At 40.7% G+C, this 27,437-nt stretch overlaps 1 protein-coding gene across 1 annotated transcript; it reads right to left on the bottom strand.

The window, feature by feature from the left end:
- Positions 1 to 11,560: 11,560 nt before the first annotated feature.
- Positions 11,561 to 21,206, bottom strand: LOC132864634 (uncharacterized protein CXorf65 homolog). Its single transcript, XM_060898052.1, has 6 exons — positions 21,126 to 21,206; positions 20,931 to 21,017; positions 18,037 to 18,153; positions 11,983 to 12,057; positions 11,806 to 11,901; positions 11,561 to 11,636 (listed from the first exon to the last, which is right to left on the bottom strand). Exons 1-6 carry the CDS (start codon positions 21,148 to 21,150, stop codon positions 11,569 to 11,571), a joined length of 468 nt encoding a protein of 155 aa, XP_060754035.1. The 5' UTR covers positions 21,151 to 21,206; the 3' UTR covers positions 11,561 to 11,568.
- Positions 21,207 to 27,437: the final 6,231 nt, after the last annotated feature.

The following is a 27,437-nucleotide window of genomic DNA, read 5'->3' as shown; positions in this document are numbered from 1 at the left end:
CTGCACAGGATAAGTGGCTACAGATAATGGATGGATGGATGAAATTTAACTTCCTTTTGTTTTTGGTTTTATCCCCCCCAAAAAATTCAAATATATTCAGTTTATTTCCAGTTTAAAATGAAAAACAAATTCCCAGGTTTCCAGTGTAGTCTCAGACTTTTCAACCCCAGTGCATGCATGGTGGCATAAAAAAAAAACCTTCACCTGGTGAAATTGACATTTTCTCCAATATATAATTCTGAAAATGATGGACTTACCTGAATTGTGTTTCTCTTTCGCACATATCTCAACCAGATATCAAGAAATCAAGGAATTTTAAAGTCTGGTTTCCTCCAAAACTAGAACTAAATCTTTAAATAGCTTTTAAAGATTTCATTCAGATGGTGCAGGAGTGCAGGTGCATCAAGGACATTTTCATAGCTGGAATCTGATTCGAAACTGAACTGATTCAACTGATGTGCATTTTCACCATTACACCAATCAGCCATAACATTAAAACAACAGACAGGTGAAATGAATAACAATGACTGTGTCATTACAGTGGCACCTGTCAAGAGGTGGGATATATTCCGCAGCAAGAGAACAATCAGTTCTTGCAGTTGATGTGTTGGAAGCAGGAAAAATGGGCAGGCGTAAGGATCTGAACAAGTTTGACAAGGGCTAAATTGTGATGGTGAGATGACTGGGTTTGAGCATCTCCAAAATGGTCCGTCTTGTGGGGTGTTCCTGGTATGCAGTAGTTAGAACCGAAAAAAAGTGGTCCAAGGAAGGACAACCAGTGAAACAATGACAGGGTCATGGATGTCAAAGGCTCACTGATTTGCATGGGGCACGAAGGCAAGCCCATATGGTCCAATCCCACTGAAGAGCTACTTTACTGCTGAAAAAGTTAATACTGACACCTTTCTGTTTTAGCCAGTGCTAAATTTATCAGCAGTTTTTTGCCTCACAGCAAGAAGGTTCTGGGTTCAAACCTAGCAGTCAACTGGGGCCTTTCTGCGTGGGGCTTGCATGTTCTCCCCATGCTTGTGGGGGTTTCCTCCAGGTGCTCTGGTTTCCTCCCACTATCCAAAGACATGTGGATTAGGTCATCTGGCTAATCTAAATTGCCCGTAGGTGTGAATGTGAGTGTGAATAGTTGTTTGTCTCTGTGACAGATTGGTGACTTGCCCAGGGTGTACTCTGCCTCTTGCCTGAAGTTAGCTGGGATTGGCTCCAGCTTCCCCCGTGACCCCGGAGGGTTGGATGGATGGATGGATGGATGGATGGATGTCATCACTTGCACTACACTGGATTTTTTTTTTGTACTGTACAACTCATCTCATTATCTCTAGCTGCTTTATCCTGTTCTACAGGGTTGCAGGCAAGCTGGAGCCTATCCCAGCTGACTACGGGCGAAAGGCAGGGTACACCCTGGACAAGTCGCCAGGTCATCACAGGGCTGACACATAGACACAGACAACCATTCACATTCACACCTACGGTCAATTTAGAGTCACCAGTTAACCTAACCTGCATGTCTTTGGACTGTGGGGGAAACCGGAGCACCCGGAGGAAACCCACACGGATGCGGGGAGAACATGCAAACTCCACACAGAAAGGCCCTCGCCGGCCATGGGGCTCGAACCCAGACCTTCTTGCTGTGAGGCGACAGCGCTAACCACTACACCATCGTGCTACCACTGTACAACTCAATGTACACAATTCATTCCACATTCAATCTGACTTGTATATATCCTTTTCTCCCACCTCTATGAAATCTCTCCCAATGTTCCAGTCTTGTATGTTGTCTGTTCATTTGTTGTATGCACTTTATGTTAACTGTATGGGTGAGCCACTGTCGCACAAGCATTTTGTAGTTCCTTGTGCACTGTCTTCTAGAAACATTTGACAATAAAGTGAACTTCAACTGTCCAACAACTTGATCAAAGTGTGACCTTTACTATGTCTGGAAATCAGGTTTAACAAGCAAGATCTTTATGTCGACTGACTATTTTTACCCAACATGATTTTTGCAGGCAAAAGGCCAAAGCATGATTAAAATGTAAGTAAAAACATTTCTCGATCATGTTGGTGGAATAGTGAATATAAATGAATGCTTGAAGTTGAGCTGATGAAGCTTGTTGTAGGCAGAAAAAAATGAACCCAGAACAACTGAACAGTTATAAGAGTTGGTTCCACTTGCATTTAGAGGTCACTAATTTTAGGTAGTTAAATGAATATTTACATACAGTACCAGTCAAAAGTTTGTACATCACAACTCATTCTTAGGTTTTTCTGTATTTTGACTATTTTCTACATCATAGAATACATCAATACTGAAGACATCAAAACTATGATATAATATATGGAACAAATATGGAATTATGTATTGAACAAAAAAAAGTGTTAAAAAACAAAATGTTTCATATATTAGATTCTTCAAAGTAGCCACCGTTTAGCCTGATAATGCTTTGCATGCTATTGGCATTATCTTAACCAGCTTCATGAGGTAGTCACCTGTAACGCTTTTCCTTCTTAAAGCTAGACGGTGTTTTGATTTCATAAAATCGGTGAAATTTAGTTCCCTCTGAAATGTGGTCATTGTGATATATGTTTATTTCTGTAATTTCTCACAAAATATCAGGCCATTCTGTGGCTGGGAAGTTATTTCATTTGAGGGGATTCAAGCAAATAATGTGCATGAAATCGCTCGCTTCATGCAGTCAAGCAGACAGAGGAAGTCCGTGTGTGTGCGCATGCGCAGGTTTACCTTCGAGCGTGCACTGATAGTTCCATCATTCTGTCGCTAAACGAACAGCTGATCACACCGAGGTGCTCGCTGAACGCCGATATTTATTAGTTTGGGCCTGCGTTTCCTTTCCTTCGTATAGAACATAACGTCTTTTCTTCTCGCTTTCCGTTACTGTAGTCGCTCTTTCATGTTTCATTCACACACTCACGTCCTCCGTTTTTCTCTCCTGTTTCAAATTTGTATCCCACAATGCCTTGCATGAACAGGGAAAGCCAACTATGTGATGCATGGCATAGTCTCTTGAATTGGGTCATGGTGAAGCAGGAAAAATAGCAGAGAATTTAGAGCCACATGGCCATTAATTGTTCTATTTAAAAAAAAAAAACTAATAAAATTGGAAGTCTGTGATTCGAATTCAGTAGTTTTCAGTCCACTAAACAAAAATAATTGGGTGTCGGGGAAAATTATTTTTATGACCTACACTTGAAAAATCTGAAAGGCAGCCTATCTTTAATGTCAGATCATTCTAACCATGCACTACTATTGCACATGATGAAATGAAGTTGACAAAATAATCTTAGTGCACACTGAGGATTATGAGAGAAGCATTAATTAAACCATTTATTCAAAGAGATATTCACATTTAATTTCATTCCAGTCTTCATTGCCTCTCATATAAAAAATGCATGGCGAGCAGAAACTCAGACTCAAGAGAAATAACAGATAACTGCCAATGATTTGCTGCTATTAAGTTTTCTCGAGGGCAGAAACACAGTAACAAAACGTCTTTTTCTTCTTGCTTTCCGTTACTGTAGTCAGTCTTTCACGTTTCCTTCACACACTCACGTCCTCCATTTTTCTCTCCTGTTTCAAATTTGTATCCCACAATGCCTTGCATGAACGGGGAAAGCCCACCACATGATGCATGACATAGTGTCTTGAATTGGGTCATGGTGAAGCAGGAAAAAATAGCAGAGAATTTAGAGCCATGTGGAGATAAATTCATTAATTGTTCGATTTTCAAAAACTAATAAAATTGGAAGTCTGTGATTCGAAGTCAGTATCTTTTGTTCCACTAAACCAAAATAATTGGGTGTCGGAAAATTCTTTTTATGACCTACACTTGAAAAATCTGAAAGGCAGTCTAGCTTTAATGCGTTTGAGATCAAACAGTAAATAGTAAATAATAAAAAATACAGTAAATAGCCCTATTCCACAACTGTAGTAATCCATATTATGTCAAGAACCAATCAACGAAGTAAAGAGAAACGACATCCATCATTACTTTAAGACAGGGGTTTTCAAAGTGTGGGAGAGTCAGCCCCCCCCCCCCCCCCCCCCCTCGGAGAGCAAATAAACAACAGCGCCCCCCTTACAATTTTTGTTGTTGCTATACTTAATGTTCCATTCATATTTTTAAAAAATGGTTGTTGTACACATTTTTCTTTTTCACATTTTAAACATCTGTGTTTTTTAAACCATCTTGTTTTACACATTTTAAACATCTCATAGCATCGTTAGCTAGCACCTCTTGGCAGACAACACACTGTGGCAGTGGAGCATCTTCAGATCCAGTCCATGAAAATCCAAACTTTAAATAATCGTGGTCATACTTCCTTCTTTTTTCAGTCCCCCAGGATTCCGCGGGCCTTTTTTGTGATTGTTGCGGGCTAAAATGTCTGATGTTGCGGGGGGGGTTTCCAAAAAATTGCGATGAAAGTTGCGGTGTTTTTTAGGTTTTTGTTGCGATTACATTGCGGGAGGAAGTGAAAGTTGCGAGAAATTGTTGCGATTTTCTCTTTTTGTGATTAAAATTGAGTGATATGTTTAAATATGAAGTTGTTACTGAAAAACTATTGATTTAAAAGAACAAAGACACTGAGAAATGGTCCTATAAACAACTTTACCAATATAAAAGATTACCAGGACTACAAAAATGCAGAAAAATAGGCTTTACTTATCCAAGTGCACCTGTTGGTTCAAAAGTTAAAGTGCACAACATGAAGTTACCTTAAAATATAATATAAATGTCTCAGCTTTCATGCAAGAAAAAAAAACTATTAATACTAGTACTGTGTGCAGGCAGTCTCTCCTGAAGACTAAATTAAACAGTAATTATAAACTAATAAAATAAATGGCTCAGGCTTCATAGAAGAAAAAAAAACAATTTGAGCAGAATCTCACAGTATGATGCTGAAGCTGCCTAAACAATGGAAAATAAAATACCATTTTGGCAAAAATGTTGGCATCCATTAATTTCTTGTATTAAGTAAAAAAATAATGTAAAGTGCACACAGTCCTTCACTGTAAACATAACACACTTTCAGTAACAGAATTTAAGCCTACATAAACACTGACTCACACATGCAATGTTGCCAGATACTGCTGACGTTTTCCAGTCCAATATATGTTCAAAACCTGCCAAAATGCACTTGAAACCGCCCAATCTGGCAACACTGCATGCATGCTGCTTCTCTTGAACGTATACACGGAAGTAAGGCAGAAGGTAGTTTGTCAACGTCACCTCAAGACGACGCCAACGATTGGTCAAATTTGCGGGAAGGTTGCGGTGATTGGATAGAATTGCAACACCGCCCTGAATTCGCGGGGATTGGTTGAATTTGCATTGAAGTTGCAAACTGCAACATCCTGGAGGCTCTGTTTTTTTGGTTGGCCCAGACTCTGTCTCCTCATTCACTGTAGCTTTAGGTACTAAAAATTCATCCATTTTGTCCCTGGTAAAGGCTAGCTGAAGTTCGCTAAATGTCCGCAATAGTAACTTATTTTGGTTTATTTTTCCTCACGTTATGCCCCCCTGAAGAACTCTGGCGCCCCCCAGGGGAGGCGCGCCCCACACTTTGAAAAGCCCTGCTTTAAGACATGAAGAAGTGCCTTTTAATTAACACCAAGAAAGAAAAACCACTGAATTAGAAGTTGTGTCCAAACTTTTGACTGATACTGTGTGTATTTTAGTGTTTCTCAAATTGAGGATGTGTTTCTCTTATTTGTTGACAAGTTCTGGAAATGAACCACATCTGGGTTGTTTTAAAAATAGTAATATTTTAATATATGCATATAATATCAAAGCTTTGCTACGTAAAAAGACACAAATCTTTTCTGAATACTGATTAACTCCCATCAATGTATGGGGGGGACTGTAGTTAACTGGATTTAGTGTAAACATACCTTTTGAATTCTATTCTGTACCTGCATAGAAAAGATTGACCGATTTCCTGGCTTTACGTTTAATTTCACAGATCCAATTCACAACTGATCCAAAATTATCCACAATCAATTATTTATTTATTTAATTAGGTCTCATTATTAATAATGAAAACATGGACCTGTCTTTCGAGGAGAATGAGGCCTGACGAATCAAAGCATGCTTTTGATTTTGTTTGTGGGTCAACGTCCAATCCCTTGTGGTTCTTGTGTTGCATTTAATCAACACGTTCACATGAAACAAGAGAACAGATGATGCTTGCTTGAAATAGTCTTATATCTAAGGACCTAGTATTCAAAGCAACATTCAAAAAAAAAAAAAGAAAACAGTTTGTGAGTTCAGAATGATGAGGCTTATTTTAAAAGTCTAGGATTGACAGGACACAGATTGTAGATTGATGCTTTATCTGTGTCATGTCATCAGTGAACTCGCTAAGCTCATCCCCAGAGCCTGTGGACAGATTGGAAAGGGCCAGCTGGAGTATTCCTTTATTCCTTGTCAGTGCTGATACACGGCAAAGTTGTCCTGGCTGCATTCTGTCTCATTCTTATCGCTTAGATTAATTCAAAGAAGTGTGACTGTGACACTTGACATACCTTTCAGCTGCTCCTTCTGCCGCAGTGGCGAATGTCACGCCTGGTGATGTGCCTTTCTTCTTGCTCTTTTTAGATGTTTACATTTGAGGCATGATGGTGTAGTGGTTAGCGCTGTCGCCTCACAACAAGAAGGTCCGGGTTCGAGCCCCGTGGCCGGTGAGGGCCTTTCTGTGTGGAGTTTGCATATTCTCCCCGTGTCCGCGTGGGTTTCCTCCGGGTGCTCCGGTTTCCCCCACAGTCCAAAGACATGCAGGTTAGGTTAACTGGTGACTCTAAATTGACCGTAGGTGTGAATGTGAAGGTATGTGAATGGTTGTTTGTCTCTATGTGTTAGCCCTGTGATGATCTGGTGACTTGTCCAGGGTGTACCCCGCCTTTCACCCGTAGTCAGCTGGGATAGGCTCCAGCTTGCCCATGACCCTGCACAGGATAAGCGGCTACAGATAATGGATGGATGATTTAAATTTTTGTCAATAGGTTGTCAGGCTGTATTTCTATATCAGGGGTGGAGAGCCACTTGTTATTATACCTATTTCTGTCCTGGCTCTCTCTATTACACATGGACAGCTGCAATACCTGACTGAGTGGTTTGTCTGAATAACCTTAAACACACTGATCCAGTTCTGCAAGGGGACTTTGGTTACTGGGGATTTTTTTTTTTAAGACTCTAGTCATCTAGTAATAGACGAGATGGAGGTGTACTATCTCAGTTAGAAGGAGCCCTTATCAAGTAAGTGTGATCATTTAATATTTATACTGTACATGAATTACATTGATTTTAAGGCATTAAGAGATCAAATAATACCTTTAAAGAAATGTCAAAAGAACATCTAACAAAATACAGTGAATGTGATCTATCCAGGTACATTAGAAGATAAAGCGTTTGACTAAGATTTATGCATTTGTTCTTCCTCCAATAATTTTTAAGCCATTGTTCTTAAAGTAAAGCCGAACTGAATGGAATGGGTTTAATCCATACCTCGAAATAATATCAACTTCAAACTAATACCAAGTTTATTTAAAACGTGTCCTTGTGGCTCATTTCAGGAATGAAAAGCTCTCTAGCTCTAACAAGTAGCCAAAATATTACTGTTCGTCATATTTAAATTATAAGAATAACATTTGAATAGCTGAGCTGTTTTCATGGAATGAATCTGTGCCGAGTGAGTCAGTGGATTTTTTTTTTAAAGTGTTACTGGTTGGACAAAGTTTGAGAACACTTGCTTGAAACCTAGTGTAATAAGATTTCAGTTCAAGATATTCTACAAGAATGCTCCGAGAGCACAATATCCCCCGTGACAAAAATTGTGAGGAGTCTATTTCAGAAGGTGAGAATCCTTTCCTGGATGGACAGACGGACGGACGGATGGACTTTGCCACGACATAATCCCCCTTCGGGCCTTTTGGCCAGCCGGGGGTAAAAATTATGCAAAATCATGAAGAAAAGAGGGTTGGCAGAGGTGTTTTATGTTGTGAACATGTAGTAATATTGACATCCGACCAAATCCATTGAAATCTCTTCCTTTGCATGCTATGCTTGACTTCACTCTTAGTTCTATGTCAAATTACTGGAATAAACTACAGTCACCATCCACTTTATTAGGAATACCTGTACACTCATGTCATTATCTAATCAGCCAATCTCTTGCCAGCAGCACAATGCATCAAATCACGCAGATACAAATCACGAGCTTCAGTTAATGCTCACTTCAAACATCAGAACGGGAAAAATTGCGATCTCAAAGTGTGACTTTCTTTCGCTGTGGCATGGGTGTTGGTTTGAGCCAGATGGACTGGTCTGAGTATTTCAGAAACTGCTGATCTCCTGGGGGTTTCACACACAACAGTCTCTAGAGTTTAAACAGAATGGTGTGAAAAACAAAAAACATCGAGTGAGTGAGAGACAGTTCTGCGGGTGGAAAAAAACGCCTCGTTGATCAGAGAGATCAGAGGAAAATGGACAGATTAGTTCGAGCTTTTTTGCCAGGAAGGATATAGTAACTCATAGCAACTCTTTACAACCATGCTGGGCAGAAAAGTATCTCAGCATTCACAAAACATCAAACCTTGTGGTGGATGGGCTACAACAGTAGAAGACCACACTGGTCTTTTTCCAAGTCTTCAATTGTCCAGTTTTGGTGAGTCTGTGCCTCAGGTTCTTGTTCTTAGCTAACAGGAGAGGAAGCTGATGTGGTCTTCTGCTGCTTTTTTTCTTTCTAACTGGCTCATAATAATTAAGAAATTATGAGTATTAAAGGTGACATATAATGAACAACCCACTTTCATAGCACTTGTGCACATCTCATCTCATTATCTCTAGCCGCTTTATCCTGTTCTACAGGGTCGCAGGCAAGCTGGAGCCTATCCCAGCTGACTACGGGCGAAAGGCGGGGTACACCCTGGACAAGTCGCCAGGTCATCACAGGGCTGACACATAGACACAGACAACCATTCACACTCACACCTATGGTCAATTTAGAGTCACCAGTTAACCTAACCTGCATGTCTTTGGACTGTGGGGGAAACCGGAGCACCTGGAGGAAACCCACACGAACAACATGCAAACTCCGCACAGAAAGGCCCTCGCCAGCCACGGGGCTCGAACCCAGACCTTCTTGCTGTGAGGCGACAGCGCTAACCACTACACCACCGTGCCGCCGCTTGTGCGCATACATTTAGATATTTGGAGTACCTACCAACCCAAAAACTCTGAAATAAAACAACCCAGACAGTTTCTTTTGGGCTGCCTAGTTCAAAAACATGTGCTTCAACAAGCCATTCAGATTTCAGATTTGGCTCCTCTTCTTAGGTACCGTAAACAGAGCAGCTCATAAGAATTATACTGCCCCTAATCTGAGTATCTCCACCCACTACTTTGTGAAGGTGTACCATTTTTTTCTCGTAAGTGCCAGATACACTTGCATTATGTCAAAGCATGCTAAGTATTTGAACTGCTCACAGATGCACAGAGCAGCATACATCATTACATCAACCTCCCAACCTTAGAAGACAGAACAGCTGGGTAGATTGAGTTTATTTTTGATGCCAATATCCCAGCTACAGTCTGCAAAAACCTGTGTTTGTGTACGCTAAATTTTTGTCTGACTGCTTTACCAATGTGGGCCAGTACAGGACACAGGATGGGCAATGAAACTGTTCCTAAAAGAGGGATCAATACCAACTCTCTGTGGCAAAACTGCAGACGAGGGAAATGCAAGTACGAACCCCATTTCCAGAAAAGTTGGGATACTTTCCAAAATGCAATAAAAACAAAAATCTGTGATTTGTCAATTCATGTGAAACTTTATTTAACTGACAAAAGTACAAAGAAAATAGTTTTCTATAGTTTCAATAGTTTTACTGACCAACTTAATTTTACTTTGTAAAAATAAACAAAGTTAGAATTTGATGCCTGCAACACACTGAAAAAAAAAAGTTGAGACAGAGGCAAAATTACCATTGTAGTACACCACCTTTCCTTTTAATAACACTTTTTAATCATATGGGAACTGAGAATACTAACTGTTGCAGTTTTGCAACGGGAATTTTAGTCCATTCTTGCTTGATAGAAGACTTCAGCTGCTCAACAGTCCGTGGTCGCTGTTGTCCGATTCTCCTCTTCATGATACGCCATACATTCTCAATAGGAGACACATATGGGCTGGTAGCAGGCCAGTCAAGCACACACACTCTGTGTCTCTGAAGCCACACTGTTGCAGCCCATGCAGAACGAGGCCTAGCATCATTAGCTAGCACCTCTTGGCAGACAACACACTGTGGCAGTGGAGCATCTTCAGATCCAGTCCATGAAAATCCAAACTTTAAATAATCGTGGTCATACTTCCTTCTTTTTTTGCTTGGCCCAGACTCTGTCTCCTCACTCACTGTAGCTTTAGGTACTAAAAATCGATCCATTTTGTCTCTGGCAAAGGCTAGCTGAAGTTCGCTAAATGTCCGCAATAGTAACTTATTCTGGTTTATTTTTCCTCACGTTGCGCCCCCCCTGAAGAACTCTGGCGCCCCCTAGGGGAGGTGCGCCCCACACTTTGAAAAGCCCTGATGTAACCAACTAACCTGCTTCTTGTGGAATCTTTCAAAATGGTCTAACTTGAATATTCTACAAACTTTTCAGTCTTATTTTGCCTTGGTCCCAACTTTTTTTTGAGTGTGTTGCAGGGATCAAATTCTAACTTCGTTTATATTTACAAAATACAATCAAGTTGGTCAGTAAAACGATTTAACATCTTTTCTTTGTACTTTTGTCAGTTAAATAAAGGCTCACGTGAATTAACAAATCGCTGTTTTTTGTTTTTACTGCACTTTGGAAAATATCCCAACTATTCTGGAAATGGGGTTAGTATTTAAAAAATAATTCTGTTTCTTTGGCTATTTAGCATTCGCTAATGCTATCAGCTGAGGTCACAGATGTATGCTAATTGTCTAGAAAGTTATTTGCATTACTTGTTGCAGGATCCATGATACGGTTAACTCTATTAGTTTGTTAGTTGAATGTAAGATGAACTTAATCTTATCAACGCACTTAAATAATGTGAGTGTAAAATGAGAGAATGGGTGTAGGGGTTAGCAATGTTAGCATGTTGTGCTTGGGGAAAATGTGATTTACATCCATCTGTAATTTGGCAAATGGCAATACTTTGCAGTGTGTGTGTGTGCTGCTGCTTGGTTAGAATGAGCAGAAACCTAACCTCAGAGTAAACGGAGTGTTTTATAGCTGCAGCAATGCAAGCGCTAATTTAATTTGGATCCGTAGGCGCATCTCACCTGCTGTGCCACCTGTTGAACTGTACATGCAGGCTTCTAGTTGCCATGGTAGCATGGAAGAGGGAGGTGGGGTGAGCAGTGGTACATTATCATTTAAAGGAAGAGGCACTCAATCTGGCCAAAGGTATAATATGTCTCCTTTAACAAAAATTTGATAGAAATTTACATTCTGTACCGTAGCTCATATACTGGCCTAAAAGAAACAATTCTCACAAAATCGAACAGTATGTCAGTTACACAGGGTATGTTTGAAAAGTTGATGCACTTGAGAAGCGTATTTGTTTGTAGAGTTTTGGTTGGCCTACAACAGAGGAAAATACAGCACATTTTAGAGTACAGCCCATAAAAATAATAATAATAATAATAATAATAATAATAATAAGTGCAGAAGCTGAATGTAAGTAATGTTTGTTGAGATGTCATTTGAATTGGTGGAACTACGCGCATGAGCATTAGCATGAAGAGCTTACTCTCAGTGGACAGTGATGAGGTCACCCTTCTGCTCAACTTGTTTGCTTCTGCAGATGAACATGGTTTCTCTTCAGTTTTTTCCTCTCGTAATTTAGCTATAGGTATGAAACACTGTCAAAACAGAAATCAATGTCATGAAACAATTTTGAATCATTAAAATCACTGGTATAACTTACATAAGCACTGAGGATTGTGCAGGTCATGGTTACGAAGCAGTGAAGTGTGTACTGGGTTTGATGGATCATTGGTCCCTAGAGTGAGAGCAAAATCATATATTAACTACACATACTTATTAACAAAGGCCATGGCTTATGGGGACAGATGAGATCTCGAATGAGAATACACTTCTGGAGACAGTCTTTCAAAAGCAGTAACGTTTGGTGAAAACGCTACACTCACAGTCTTTTCCTGTAGTTCACGCAATATTAATATCATCTAGTACAAGTGAACTTTTCCAAACTGATGTTTAATTGAGCGGCACGGTGATGTAGTGGTTAGCGCTGTCGCCTCACAGCAAGAAGGTCCGGGTTCGAGCCCCGTGGACGGCGAGGGCCTTTCTGTGCGGAGTTTGCATGTTCTCCCCGTGTCCGCGTGGGTTTCCTCCGGGTGCTCCGGTTTCCCCCACAGTCCAAAGACATGCAGGTTAGGTTAACTGGTGACTCTAAATTGACCGTAGGTGTGATTGTGAGTGTGAATGGTTGTCTGTGTCTATGTGTCAGCCCTGTGATGACCTGGCGACTTGTCCAGGGTGTACCCCGCCTTTTGCCCATAGTCAGCTGGGATAGGCTCCAGCTTGCCTGCGACCCTGTAGAACAGGATAAAGCAGCTACAGATAATGAGATGAGATGTTTAATTGAACCACCTTGGCTTCAGAAAAGCTAATTTGTCTGTACGACAGAGCTGGGGAGTAGCTAGCTACATGTGATTATGTTACTATCTTAACTGAATATCTTAGTTGCATACCAAAAATAGAGCTGCTTTTTAAATAAAGTTGCTTTTCCAGTAATAGAGGCTTTGCACCATCACGTGAGCCCATAGCAACAGTAACTATGGCGCCATGACAAGGGGCACACTTGTAGTGCTTCATTCAGCTGAGTTAGTTATTATTGATCGGTATGGGAAGGTTTTGCTGCGTTTTTGGATATGCAAATTGTTTCGAACGAAACAAAGACATCAGATTTTTTTAATTTACTAAAAGTAATTCATCATCAGGGGAAAAAACTAAAGAAATTTCTAAACGTCAAAGGGAAAAATGGGGGGGGCATTCAGGGGGACTCTGTCAAAAGGAGACGTCAAAAACCCTATGGTATGCTCACTTCATTTCCACGAAGGTAAGAATTCAAAATTATATATATATATATATATATATATATATATATATATATATGTATATATATACACACACACACACACTACCGTTCAAAAGTTTGGGGTCACCCAGACAATTTTGTGTTTTCCATGAAAAGTCACACTTTTATTTCCCACCATAAGTTGTAAAATGAGTAGAAAATATAGTCGAGACATTTTTCTGGCCATTTTGAGCATTTAATCGACCCCACAAATGTGATGCTCCAGAAACTCAATCTGCTCAAAGGAAGGTCAGTTTTATAGCTTCTCTAAAGAGCTCAACTGTTTTCAGCTGTGCTAACATGATTGTACAAGGGTTTTCTAATCATCCATTAGCCTTCTGAGGCAATGAGCAAACACATTGTACCATTAGAACACTGGAGTGAGAGTTGCTGGAAATGGGCCTCTATACACCTATGGAGATATTGCACCAAAAACCAGACATTTGCAGCTAGAATAGTCATTTACCACATTAGCAATGTATAGAGTGGATTTCTGATTAGTTTAAAGTGATCTTCATTGAAAAGAACAGTGCTTTTCTTTCAAAAATAAGGACATTTCAAAGTGACCCCAAACTTTTGAATGGTAGTGTATATATACAACTGCAGCGCAGTGCTCATTCTTATACACTGAAGTGAACACAAGCATCAACACAGCAGCTCTGTACAACCCCACCGTCACCGAGACTTTAAGTGCATTTACATTTGGGGATTCTTCGGAGCGTGCTGTGCACACACTTGGGACCCAGTCACTATAGGAAACACCCGATACTGATTTGAATGCAGTCAGCATGCTGTTTTCACAAAGACTTTGAAGTATTGTGTCAGGTATGCAATTGGTAGACGGGGCTAAGCGTAGGAACAGTGTTTATTAGCAGGCGTGATATTTACAAAAACAAAACACAAACGAAACTGAAAGCAGAGTCATAAACATGGTTAGAAACAAATGTGACAGTGATAATGAAAATACTTCATAAAGCCTCTGTGTCCTCATATGCTCATACTGACTACACTCAAATCAGCATCAGGTGTTTCCCATAATGACTGGGTCCCAAGTGTGCACCTAACGCGCTCTGAAAGATCCCCAAATGTAAATGCACTTTAAGTCTCGGTGAAGGTGAGGCTCTGCAGAGCTGCTGTGTCGAGGCTTATGTTCACATCACTGTATAAGCATGAGCACTGCACTTGTGAATTTTTTTTTTCCATTCTTAGCATCATGGAAATGAAGTGAGTATACCATAGGGTTTTTGACCTCTCCGTTAAATACTGAGTCCCACTGAATGTTTTTCCCCATTTTTCCTTCTACGTTAAGAAATTTCTCTAGTCTTTTTTTCCTCCTGATGAATTACTTTTGGTAAATTTAAAAAAAAAAAAGTGATCTGATGCCTTTGTTTCGTTCAAAATGATTTGCACATCCAAAAACGCAGCAAAGTCTTCCCATGCTGATCAATAGCAACTTGTTAGGGGTGGCGAGATGTGGTGAGTTAGGGTCCAATAGCAGAACATTCATTCATTCATTCATTCATCTCTAGCTGCTTTATCCTTCTACAGGGTCGCAGGCAAGCTGGAGCCTATCCCAGCTGACTACGGGCGAAAGGCGGGGTACACCCTGGACAAGTCGCCAGGTCATCACAGGGCTGACACATAGACACAGACAACCATTCACACTCACATTCACACCTACGGTCAATTTAGAGTCACCAGTTAACCTAACCTGCATGTCTTTGGACTGTGGGGGAAACCGGAGCACCCGGAGGAAACCCACGCGGACACGGGGAGGACATGCAAACTCCACACAGAAAGGCCCTCGCCGGCCCCGGGGCTCAAACCCAGGACCTTCTTGCTGTGAGGCGACAGCGCTAACCACTACACCACCGTGCCGTCTCAATAGCAGACCACAAACCAGAAAATCCAATGAATAAAAAAATGATTTAATTAAAGTCCAAAAAGAGTCAACGAACAAAAATAATTCAGACAACAACGAGGTAGGCAAAGAGCTAATATGAAAAAACATGAAAAATAGTTCTGACAAAACTGGAGACAAAAAAACATGAGTACAAAAAAGACTGTGGCTAAGACTAGGCAAAACAGAGAGTAAAAATCCAGGAAATAAACAATGGCACAGAGAGATGTTCTGGCAAAGTCCCTGGCTGAGAACGGCCTATTTATGCACAGCAGAGCAGACCAGGAAGTGAATGCCGGCAAGATGGAAGTCCCATCCCGGATCCAGATTGCACTGAACTGGGAGATAGTAAATCTCCGGAGTGGAAGTCCGGGGCATAACACAACTAACTTGGCTGAATGAAGCATTATAAGCGTGCCTCCTGTCATGGTGCCCTAGTTACCATTGCTATGGGGTCATGTGACAGTGCAACGCCTCTATTAGATACTTTTTTCCCCAAGGTAGCAGCATGGCAGGACAAAACTAGCTAATTTAGAAGAACAACAACAACAACTTTATTCATCACACACTTGTGAAATTCCTCTCTGCATTTAACCCATCTGAAGCAGTGAACACACACCTAGAGCAGTGGGCAGCCATGCTAACAGGGAGCAGTTGGGACTTAGGTGCCTCACTTAAAGGCACCTCAGCCCAAGGCCATCCCATATTAACCTAACCACATGTCTTTGAACCATGAGGGAAACCAGAGCAAACCCACACAGATACAGGGAGAACATGCAAACTCTACACAGAAAGGCCCCTGCTGGCCATTGGGTTTGAACCCAGAACCTTCTTCTTGTGAGACAACTGTGCTAACCACTTACACCACCATGCCATCCAGTAGTTCCTGAAATAACCTGAACCCAAAGTAGTCGAGTGGGTCCTCTCTGTTTTTGATGGTTGTTATTTTAACGAATTTATGTAATGATTTTTTTCCCAAGAGTAGTTTACTTTTACCGCTTTTTGACCAACAGGGAATGGGTTCTTGAACCAGTTCCATTCAGGATTCTTTGAAACTCGGTGCCAGCTTGTGAACCAGTCCACATTTTTACCAGTTTTGAGTGGAACCATTGTAATCAAGGATGTGTCATGAAAAGAAGGCGATGCACAATGCACCATGGAAGTAAACAGTTGGAGCAAGATTGCAGAGTACATTGATGAACTGCGAGCTTTTGTTCTGTTACTGCAGCTATTTATTTTCATCCCATTTTTTTCTGAAGATGTATCCTTTTCGTTTGCGTTCTCTCTCACCAGACTAATAACATACCCACTGATGTCATCGCAGTTCACACTGGAAAAAACAGATATTTTGGTTTGGCTGGGAACCAAGTTTTAAAGCTAGATGGCCTTTTGATTTCATAAAACCAGTGTAATTTAATTCCCTCCGAAATTTGGTCATTGTGGTACATGTTTATTTCTGCAACATCTAAAAAAAAAACAAAAACATTCCATTCTGTGGCTGGGAAGTTATTTAATTTGAGGGGATTCCCGAACAAATAATGTGCATGAAATTGTTCGCTTTGCGCAGTCAAGCAGACAGAGGAAGTCCGTGTGCGCATGCGCAGAGTTACCTTCTTCTGCTTCTTTTTCTTCTTCTTTAGGGTTTTATGGCAGCTGGCATCCACAGTGTTGCATTACTGCCATCTACAGGTTTACTTTTGAGCATGCACTGACAGTTCCATCATTCTGTCGCTAAACAAACAGCTGATCACACTGAGGTGCTCGCTGAGCGCCAATATTTATTAGTTTGGTCCTGCGTTTCCTTTCCTTCGTATATAACATGACGTATTTTCTTCTCACTTTCTGTTACTGTAGTCGGTCTTTCACTTTTTATTCGCACACTCACATCTTCCATTTTTCTCTCCTGTTTCAAATTTGTATCCCACAATGCCTTGTGCGAACAGGGAAAGCCCACCAAGTGATGCATGACATAGTATCTTGAATGGTGAAGCAGGAAAAAATAGTGGAGAATTTAGGGCCACATGGCTCTAAATTCATTAGTTGTTCTATTTAAAAAAAAAAAACTAATAAAATTGGAAGTCTGTGATTCAAATTCAGTAGCTTTCAGTCCACTAAACAAAAATAATTGGGTGTCAAGGAAAATTATTTTTATGACCTGCACTTGAAAAATCTGAAAGGCAGGCTAGCTTTAATATTCCAAACCAATTTATTTTTAGTCAAAAATGCTGTTAACAGGGGGCGTCATGGCTCAGGTGGATAAGGCGCCATACCATAAATCCGGGGGTCTGGGTTCGATTCCGACCCGAGGTCATTTCCTGATCCCTCCCCGTCTCTTTCCTGCTCATTTCCTGCCTCTATGTTGTCATATCCAATAAAAGGTGAAAAAAGCTCCAAAAAAATGCTCTGAACAGTTCAAAATTTGGTACGTGAACCAGAACAAAACCCATCCCCTGTTGGTGGAAAAGGGGTGTCAAAGTAGCAACAAAATCTTTCTGGCAGATCCTATAAAAAGCATGTAAATTTCTTTTGTGTAATAAATTAAGTGCACAATAAAATAAAATGTCAGGTGATTTTTCTGATTGACAAAGCTAGTTAGTTGTAATTAGTTAGTTTTCCTTTAGTAGCTTAAAGTGTAACTAGCTACTTTATCAATAGACTGGCTGTAGCTTCATTATCTTAAATCAATTTGCAATTTGTTCTCCACACACATAACACACTGATGCATGTTTCAACGGTATGTAATTTGGCATCTTTTCAGACATCCTGGTTTCTACCCATACGTCATGCTTGCTGTTGGTTAGACAATGTTGACAAGAGTGCTTTTTTTTCATGGCTGCCCTTACTTTGACCTCCACGTTCACAAGGCATTGTGTCTCCAGACATGCATTTTTGGGACAAATTACATCAAGACTAACAAAGACAAGACTTGAGTGTGAATGAAGTATGTGGTCATGTCTCTTAAAAAAAATCAATTTTCTTACGGCTTATGCTGATGAGAATGTATTCCTCCCTTTGGCGTAGACGATCTGAAGCAGGTGTTGATTTGTGATGCGGCAGATTCATCACCTGACCATTCAAATTTGCCAAATCTATCTCAGCTGGCAAAGATCACAACAATATCAACATATTGTGATAGAACATGAATCTCATATATGTCTTTAGCCTATATCGCCAATACAGATCTATAACATAAATAAGGAGAAACACACTCTAAGGGAAAAAAGGATAAATATATCATCCTTAAGAGTTCTTCGGTTTGGTCTTCAAGAGGAACACTTAAAGGTGCTGTGTAAAAACACTACAACGGAGGATTTTTCCCAATCAAAGAAACATACTTGCCAACTTTACTTTTATTATTATTATTATTATTATTTATTATTTTTATTTTTATTTTATTAAGCTTCCACTTCAGATACAATAAATAAACATATAATAAATTAAAATAAATAAATAGATTTTTAAAAAATGGTGGGGGTTACACAGCTAGGCTCCAATAACAATGTGCCCTATAATAATAATAATAATAAAAGGGGGGGGGGGGGGGGGGGAAATGCATGTACATATAAATAAAACTAAATAATAACTATAAATACATCACATCACAAAAAAACATAAATAAAACTAAAAAAAATTGTAATTTTTACTTAATTGATATTCAAAAGCCCATTTAGCAGAAGCCTAAAAAATATTCGCCTCACAGAAACGTGCTTGTGGATACCACAAATTAGAATATATTCTAAAAATCTCATAACAAAAGAATATAAAATTTACAATTATAATATTCCAATTACTATGGCCTATTGTTTATAATATTATTTATACTTAAAAACTGACTGAAAATCTCTAAACCTACTCGATAACAACAAGCATTAGTTGTTAAAATGTTTCAGGAAGAGCAGCACTTAAGGCAAATGGATTTCCAAGTATTAAAAGCATTAATGTCAAAAGCATTAGTATAGTAAGTAGTTCACCGAGATTTAAATTGCTTAACAAGAACGTAAAGAAAGTTGCTGAGTCACGTGATAGTCTACCGCTTTTGACAGGTGAATATCACCGACTGTTTTTAGTTCTAAAAACTACCATATTACAAAATAATCAGCGAACTCTGTTGGATTTGCTCTTCTGATCTTGCTTCAGCTGTTTTTGGCACAGGAGATACAAGTATATTGCGCCAAATAGTCATATTAAGTGAAGCCAAGAGCCAGTGGAATAGTTTGATAATGATGTAGAATCTAAGGTATCTGGTTATTGAGCACAAAAGTCTTTTAGCACAAATCCAAAGTCTTTTAGTACAAGTTCTACAGTCTCTTAGCACAACTCTAAGTTCTTGAGCACAACTCCGGATTACGGTCACAATAGAAAAAAAAATACTCATCTTGATATAGGAAGGGGTTTATTATGATTGCTTAGGGACTGGGAGCTGGAATTTCTGCTGCTGTGCATGTTAAGGATCAGTTGTTGATCCCTGAAACGTGGACTGAAAATCTGATTCTTTGGTGTCTTTGGATATTTGTAGTTAAGCCATAACAAACCTTGAATTCTAGGCACCTTCATATTAAGCTTAGCACTTTAATAAAGACAAAACAAACCTGGAAGTGGGCTGGAGCGGTGTACTGTGTCAGGGTACGTGCTGTGTTAAATAATTTGGAGGGAGGATTGGTGACTAGCATACAGTACAGGCTACATCAAACATGGCGGTTTCAAGATGGCGGAAGGGGGAAATACAATTGCTCGCTTTTGATCAGAATCTCGGCAACTTTCATTAAAAAAATCCATCAAACATCTTTAAACATGAGTATTCATAGTAAAGATTGTATTCTTGGATCTTGCACTAAAGAACTTAGAGTTGTGCTAAAAGACTTTTGTACTAAATAACCGTAAACCAAATCTAAATTGTATCACTCTATCGCACCATTCCATTGGTTCTCATTATGGTTCTAGCCAGTTGACAATGAGGTCACATGTTGCAACAAATCATGCCAGTATGTCTCATCTCATCTCATTATCTCTAGCCGCTTTATCCTTCTGCAGGGTCGCAGGCAAGCTGGAGCCTATCCCAGCTGACTACAGGCGAAAGGCGGGGTACACCCTGGACAAGTCGCCAGGTCATCACAGGGCTGACACATAGACACAGACAACCATTCACACTCACATTCACACCTACGGTCAAGTTAGAGCCACCAGTTAACCTAACCTGCATGTCTTTGGACTGTGGGGGAAACCGGAGCACCCGGAGGAAACCCACGCGGACACGGGGAGAACATGCAAACTCCGCACAGAAAGGCCCTCGTCAGCCACGGGGCTCGAACCCGGACCTTCTTGCTGTGAGGCGACAGCGCTAACCACTACACCACCGTGCCGCCCGTGCCAGTATGTGTATAAACCAAACACACACTGGTGATCACGAACAATGAAAACTCTGAAGAAAATAAAGATTCGCTATGACAACAAGTTCAAGGCAAATTGGTCACTGGATCATCCAGCATCAAAGCATCGAGGCAAAGTGAGAAGCATGCATTTTATTAAGTATGTCGGTCCAATTTCTCGATCAATTTTCTTCAAATATGGCATTCAGAATGCAGGAAAATGCACCATTTTGCCGCAATTTTCCAGGGAAGCATGCCCCGAGACCCCCCTAGAAGGATGTGACTGGAAGGATGATCTAATGGAAGGACGTGACTGGAAGGACGATCTAATCTACCGCTTTTAATCCTCTGGGGGTTGGCAAGTATGAAGAAAGGTCAAAGTAGAAACATTTTCAGAAGCTCCAGCTTTAAATATCTGATGAACTCTTGAGGAAGTCCTTTTTTTCTAAGAGTATGACAGAAATAAAATCGATTGGACAAAGAAACTTTGACATTCCCATAGCACCTACCTTCTTGTTCACATCCACACTTCACTTTGATCCAGTCTAAGAGGACTATTGTTTTACACTGGGTGTTGAACAGACTCCTTTGTTTGTCTGTAAAATTGTGCATCAAGCCCTAAATTATTCATATATAGCCTTTAGTCTAAATGAAATGTTTTTTTTGTTGTTTTTTTCCCCGATAGCAAATGGAAGAACACTTACCACCATGAAGCACTGTTATAAACATTGCAAATCTGCCTGAAGAAGCTGCCTTGTCAACCTATTTAATGAGTAAAAGACCAAAGTACAGGTTAGGCAAGGAAGCATGGAGAGCCAGGGTGACTGTTTATTATGGTCACATGACTGCTATCCAATGGGGAGATGATTCCGTCGATTCCAGTTCTCAGACTGTATGAATATTGGAGCTTGAAATTGGAATAAGATGGCACACAAGTCCGTGAGAGACTGTGCATTAACTGGAAATGAATAGCCCTGGGTTATTTGGGAGAACTAGTCAGACAACTGAAACACACAACTGAGCTGTGGCGTGCTCTTGAGTAACAGACTGAAAGGAACAAACACCATGCATGATTACTCACGTCGAGAAAAATAATTAAAGCTTGTTATATTTTGTTAGTCAATGTGGACATTTTATTTCAGTGTATCCTATTTATTGGTAATTTCCATATATAGATATAAAGCAAGCATTATTTAAATGATACATGATGTGCTTTTATATTATGATAGTAAAAGTATAGATAGAGTAATGATAATGGATGACAATGGTCACATCCCCTGTGTTGATCAAAGTGTTTACTTCTAAATATTTTTCTCATCCTATACAGTATATTGATATTAATTGAGCATGAACCAGAATGGCTCTGTGCTTTGCTCCTATGCGAGTGCACTCCTCTGGGCTGCTCAGAGCATGCTGTCATTTTGCATCACTGTTACCATGGTTTCCCTATCTTGTGGATATGGCAACCACCAGGACTGCCATTTTTAGCTTGAGACAAGTCTCAGGCGGCTGCCAGCAAATCGTTCCCTCAGCAGCACACCAGTATTAATGCTATTACAAGACATTACCCATTTCTATACAAGGAAACACTATATTAGCAATTTTATACTGCAGTAAACTGACAATATGTTGGTGTGAGCATTGGTTAAAATATAGGTTTTGTTCTTTATATAGTAAAATTCACAGCAAAGCTTGGTTGAAGCCCAGAATCTATCTTTATTTATTCATATCAGGTTAGTACCGAGCAGAAGACCTTTTAACTGGAAAAAGGAATCCCAGTGAAGAAATCATTCTGTCAAATCATCTGGAGCATTAGACGAAAAAGTAAAGATGAATCTGTCGAATTCAAAGACTTGAAAAAAAATATGCATATATACCATGGATGGCATGGTTCCATGCCCTTCCATTTTATAGAAATGAAGCCAAAACTCCTTTGCCATGTTGTCAAATTTGGAGCCAAAGTTTGCACAAAGTCAGGTACACTTACTCATTTGGTCAGCCCATACACTTCTCAAAATACCAATGTCCAGCCTGTCGCCAAGGCTGTCAATCACTTCATTCCCAAGTGTATCAACACCTTCTTATAATATCGTAGAATAACGTTTTAAAAATGAATTTTTTGGGGAAAAATTTTAAAATGTGCTGATATCATCTCATTATCTCTAGCCGCTTTATCCTTCTACAGGGTCGCAGGCAAGCTGGAGCCTATCCCAGCTGACTACGGGCGAAAGGCAGGGTACACCCTGGACAAGTCGCCAGGTCATCACAGGGCTAACACATAGACACAGACAACCATTCACACTCACATTCACACCTACGGTCAATTTAGAGTCACCAGTTAACCTAACCTGCATGTCTTTGGACTGTGGGGGAAACCGGAGCACCTGGAGGAAACCCACGCGGACACGGGGAGAACATGCAAACCCCACACAGAAAGGCCCTCGCCAGCCACGGGGATCGAACCCGGACCTTCTTGCTGTGAGGCGACAGCGCTAACCACTACACCACCGTGCCACGTGCTGATATCAATACAGGGAAAACTAACTCCTTGAATTTGATGCTGTTGATGGAAAGACAGTTTAGATGAGAAAAGTGACATGGAATTAGGCTATATTGCCATTGAAGCTAATGGGCATGGGCTGTGCGACACGCTATTCTTCAGCCAGCCAGCAGGGGCACTAGACCTGCAGTGGCTTCACTTTTGAGACTTTTTTACGCTGTCAAGTCTCATCTCATTATCTCTAGCTGCTTTATCCTGTTCTACAGGGTCGCAGGCAAGCTGGAGCCTATCCCAGCTGACTACGGGTGAAAGGCGGGGTACACCCTGGACAAGTCGCCAGGTCATCACAGGGCTGACACATAGACACAGACAACCATTCACACTCACATTCACACCTACGGTCAATTTAGAGTCACCAGTTAACCTAACCTGCATGTCTTTGGGGGAAACCGGAGCACCCGGAGGAAACCCACGCGGACACGGGGAGAACATGCAAACTCCGCACAGAAAGGCCCTCGCCGGCCACGGGGCTCGAACCCGGACCTGTGAGGCGACAGCGCTAACCACTACACCACCGTGCCGCCCACGCTGTCAAGTTTCAAGCTTATTTGTATAGCGCTTTTAAGAATAGACATTGTCACAAAGCAGCTTTACAGAATTTTAGTGACTTTAAACATGAGCTAATTTTATCCCTCATCTATCTCTGTGGTGACAGTGGCAAGGAAAAACTCCCTCAGACGACATGAGGAAGAAACCTCAAGAGGAACCAGACTCAAAAGGGAACCCATCCTCATTTGGGTGATAACAGATAGCATGATTATAACATTTTTAACAGTTTTAACATGAAGTCTGTTTTGTTGATGTTAGAAACTGTTCATTGATGGAAACTTGAGTGCAAAACTGTTCATGACAACTGCAGTCCTAAAGTTAGCAAGTCAACTGTAGTCCTCAGCCATAAAAGCATTACTGTAAGAGTCCAGAGTGTCCTCCAGGTGTGACTTTCAACTGTTCGTATGGGGCCGTCCTCCTCCACAGGAGCGATGTGATGAGACTCCAGCCAGATGTAGGGCATCAAGATGGATCAGGCAGGTCCGAGGAGCAGAAGAGGTCAGCATCTCAATCTCAGGATCAACATGTAACTCAGAGGGACAGACAGAGTGGGGGGGAGAGAGAGAGAAAGAGAGAGAAAACACAGGTTGTTAGGTATGCCCAATGTCATCTGATGAGTAAGAACAGTATACATTTTGCGCTGAGTGCAAGCAGGGACTCTGGCAAAACTAACTATGAGGTTAGACATGAGGTCATCAGGCATGAGGGAGCCCCGGGACATAAAGCAGCCAGCCACCACACCGTCAACAAACCCGAGTGAGCAAGTGAGTGGGGGACTGACAGCATCCATACATCCCAGTTTACCAAAATACTCTGTGCCTGAGGATCCTCCAGATCTACTCCTTTACCTCAAACACTATTATCAAAAGGCTTGACTAAACAGATATGTTTAGTCCATGTTTTCAACAGTCTAATCCATTGAAAGAAGAGCAATCTAAAGGAGACTGTCTTCCACGACAATATGAAAAGGTAAGTCGATGATGACTGCCCTTTCAATAATGGTGGATTTTATCAGTCCTCAACCTCAGATTTTGACATCAAGACTTGGACTGTGAATTCATGATGTCCAGTGATTTGATTTACATACATTACAAAATGATAATTAAAGACAAAAACATGACAGAGAGTGCTGATATAGGAAAATCATCAACAATGGGGTGTTACGATAAAGCCTTTCATGAGTGAGTTTCTGGTACCACCCTGAAATTCATTATTTTCCTATAAGAGCATGTCCTGAAGTGTTTAATTTGTCTTATACCACAGTATATGCCAATGATTACAGTTTTTCATTTGTTAAATAATGACACTTTTATTCATTATAATTACATTTAATGTAAAATTGCAGCTTGTTACTGAGAAACCTTCAGTATAATGTATTCTGTCTTTACCCCTCATGGAAAATTTAAAATAATTTTATTTAAATGTTAGTTAAACATCCTCAGGCTATAAAAGAGTATAGGTTATATGTAGATGTTTATTTAAAGCTAGGTGGCCTTTCGATTTCATAATTTTGTTCCTAGTGAAATGTGGTCATTGTATGTTTATTTCTGTAATATCTCACAAAATATCAGGCCATTCTGCGGCTGGGAAGTTATTTAATTTGAGGGGATTCCCGAGCAAATAATGTGCATGAAATCGCTCGCTTCGCACAGTCAAGCAGACAGAGGAAGTCCGTGTGTGTGCGCATGCGCAGGTTTACCTTTGAGCGTGCACTGACAGTTCCATCATTCTGTCGCTAAACGAACAGCTGATCACACCGAGGTGCTCGCTGAGCGCCGATATTTATTAGTTTGGTCCTGCGTTTCCCTTCCTTCGTAACATAATGTCTTTTCTTCTCACTTTCCATTACTGTAGTCAGTCTTTCACATTTCATTCGCACACTCACGTCCTCCATTTTTCTCTCCTGTTTCAAATTTGTATCCCACAATGCCTTGCGTGAACAGGGAAAGCCCACCACGTGATGCATGATGTAGTATCTTGTATCGGGTCATGGTGAAGCAGGAAAAAAATAGCACAGAATTTAGGGTCATGTGGAGATAAATTCATTAATTGTTCTATTTAAAAAAACTAATAAAATTGGAAGTCTGTGATTCGAATTCAGTAACTTTCGGTCCACTAAACCAAAATAATTGGGTGTCGGGGATTTTTTTTTTTTTTATGACCTACACTTGAAAAATCTGAAAGACAGTCTAGCTTTAAATAACATGTGTTTTTTACTCCATTCATTATTTGACTTCCACCATATAAGTCCCTGTGAATTAGCCATTACTCTGATAATGCTAATGTGTTAAAAAGATGTAATTAATGTAATGTGAACAAGCTGGAATTAAAATGGATTTTTGGAGGGTTAGCACCATTTGATTTACACAACCTGCCTACCACTTTAAAGGTGCACATTGTTGTTTTACTGTGACACAAACAATAATTAAGATGAAAAAACAGAAATCTGAAGTGTGCATAAGTATTCACCCCCAAAGGCAATACTTTGTAGAGCCACCTTTTGCTGCAATTACAGCTGCAAGTCTCTTGGGGTATGTCTCTATTAGCTTAGCACATCTAGCCACTGGGATTTTTGCCCATTCCTCAAGGCAAAACTGCTCCAGCTCCTTCAAGTTAGATGGATTGTGTTGGTGTACAACAATCTTCAATTTATGTTACAGATTCTCAATTGGATTGAGGTCTGGGCTTTGACTAGGCCATTCCAAGACAGTTAAATGTTTCCCTTTAAACCGCTCCAGTGTAGTTTTAGCAGTATGTTTAGGGTCATTGTCCTGCTGGAACGTGAACCTTTGTCCCAGTCTCAAACCTCTGGCCGACTCAAACAGGTTTTCCTCCAGAACTGCCCTGTATTTAGTGTCATCCATCTTTCTTTCAGTCCTGACCAGCTTTCCTGTCCCTGCAGATGAAAAACATCACCACAGCATGATGCTGCCACCACCATGCTTCACTATAGGAATGGTGTTCTTAGGGTGTTGGGATTGCTCCACACATGGCATTTCCCATGATGGCCAAAAATGTTAGGACTTGGACTGTTTTGGCCTCTAGAGGCCGCTGTTATTTCCTTTTCGTGTCTTGTTTATTTTGGCCTCTAGAGGCCGCCACTGTTCCTGTGTTTTGTGTTTTTGTTAATTGCCTGTTAGTCCTAATTATCTTCACCTGTGTCCTTAATTAGTTTGTGTATTTATACCCCTGAGTTCAGTCCTCTTGTCACGGAGTCTTTGTGCTGTTATGTTTATCTCCAGTTTCCTTTGTACTGTGTTTTGTGGATCTTCTGAGCTTTTGCATTTTTGCCTTTTTCTTTTTGAATTATACTCTTTGTTTTTTGTTTTTTTTGTTTTGCCCTGGATTGTATATAGTGTACATAGTATAAATAAACCTTTTGTTACTTTTTCTACTTCCGCCTCACGCCTCTGCATTTGAGTCATTCCCCTGGTGGCCTAGTGGGGGTTTGCTGGATCATCACACCAACGAACCAGGTTCGAATCCCAGCAAAACCCTAACAGAAAGACTCCGTCATGACCGACTCAGCAGAGGCTGCTTCAACTGTCTACCCGGCCAACCTTCAGGGAATTATGTCAGCTTTGACACGCTTCGGAGCGACCATGGACGCTCATGGACATACGCTCACCAGCCAACGTGAGGCCCTTGCTCGCCACGAGGAACTGCTTCAGCAAATTGGGAAAACCCTGGCACAGCTGACATCTCTGCCTACATCTCCTGCTCCTGATCCAGCTCCCACTCCTGCTCCAGTGCCTCCTGCCATGCTGCCTTCTTCACCTTGCAAACCCAGCCTTCCTGCACCACAGAGGTATGACGGCAAGCACAGTGAGTGCCGAGAGTTCCTTACCCAGTGTCAACTCACCTTTGAGCTTCAGCCTACCACCTACACTATGGATCGCCGCAAGAT

This window comes from Neoarius graeffei, chromosome 17, assembly GCF_027579695.1.
Source record: "Neoarius graeffei isolate fNeoGra1 chromosome 17, fNeoGra1.pri, whole genome shotgun sequence".
Taxonomy (NCBI): Eukaryota; Metazoa; Chordata; class Actinopteri; order Siluriformes; family Ariidae; genus Neoarius; species Neoarius graeffei.
This window is presented reverse-complemented; position numbering and strand designations above follow the sequence as displayed.

Bases quoted from the DNA above. Each gene is read 5' to 3' on its own strand.
- LOC132864634 (XM_060898052.1), bottom strand. From the start codon at position 21,150: ATGTTTATAACAGTGCTTCATGGTG. The intron at 21,018-21,125 runs GTAAGTGTTCTT...ACAATTTTACAG, and splicing joins TATAACAGTGCTTCATGGTG to ACAAACAAAGGAGTCTGTTC. The intron at 11,902-11,982 runs GTAAGTTATACC...TCATACCTATAG, and splicing joins GCACAATCCTCAGTGCTTAT to CTAAATTACGAGAGGAAAAA.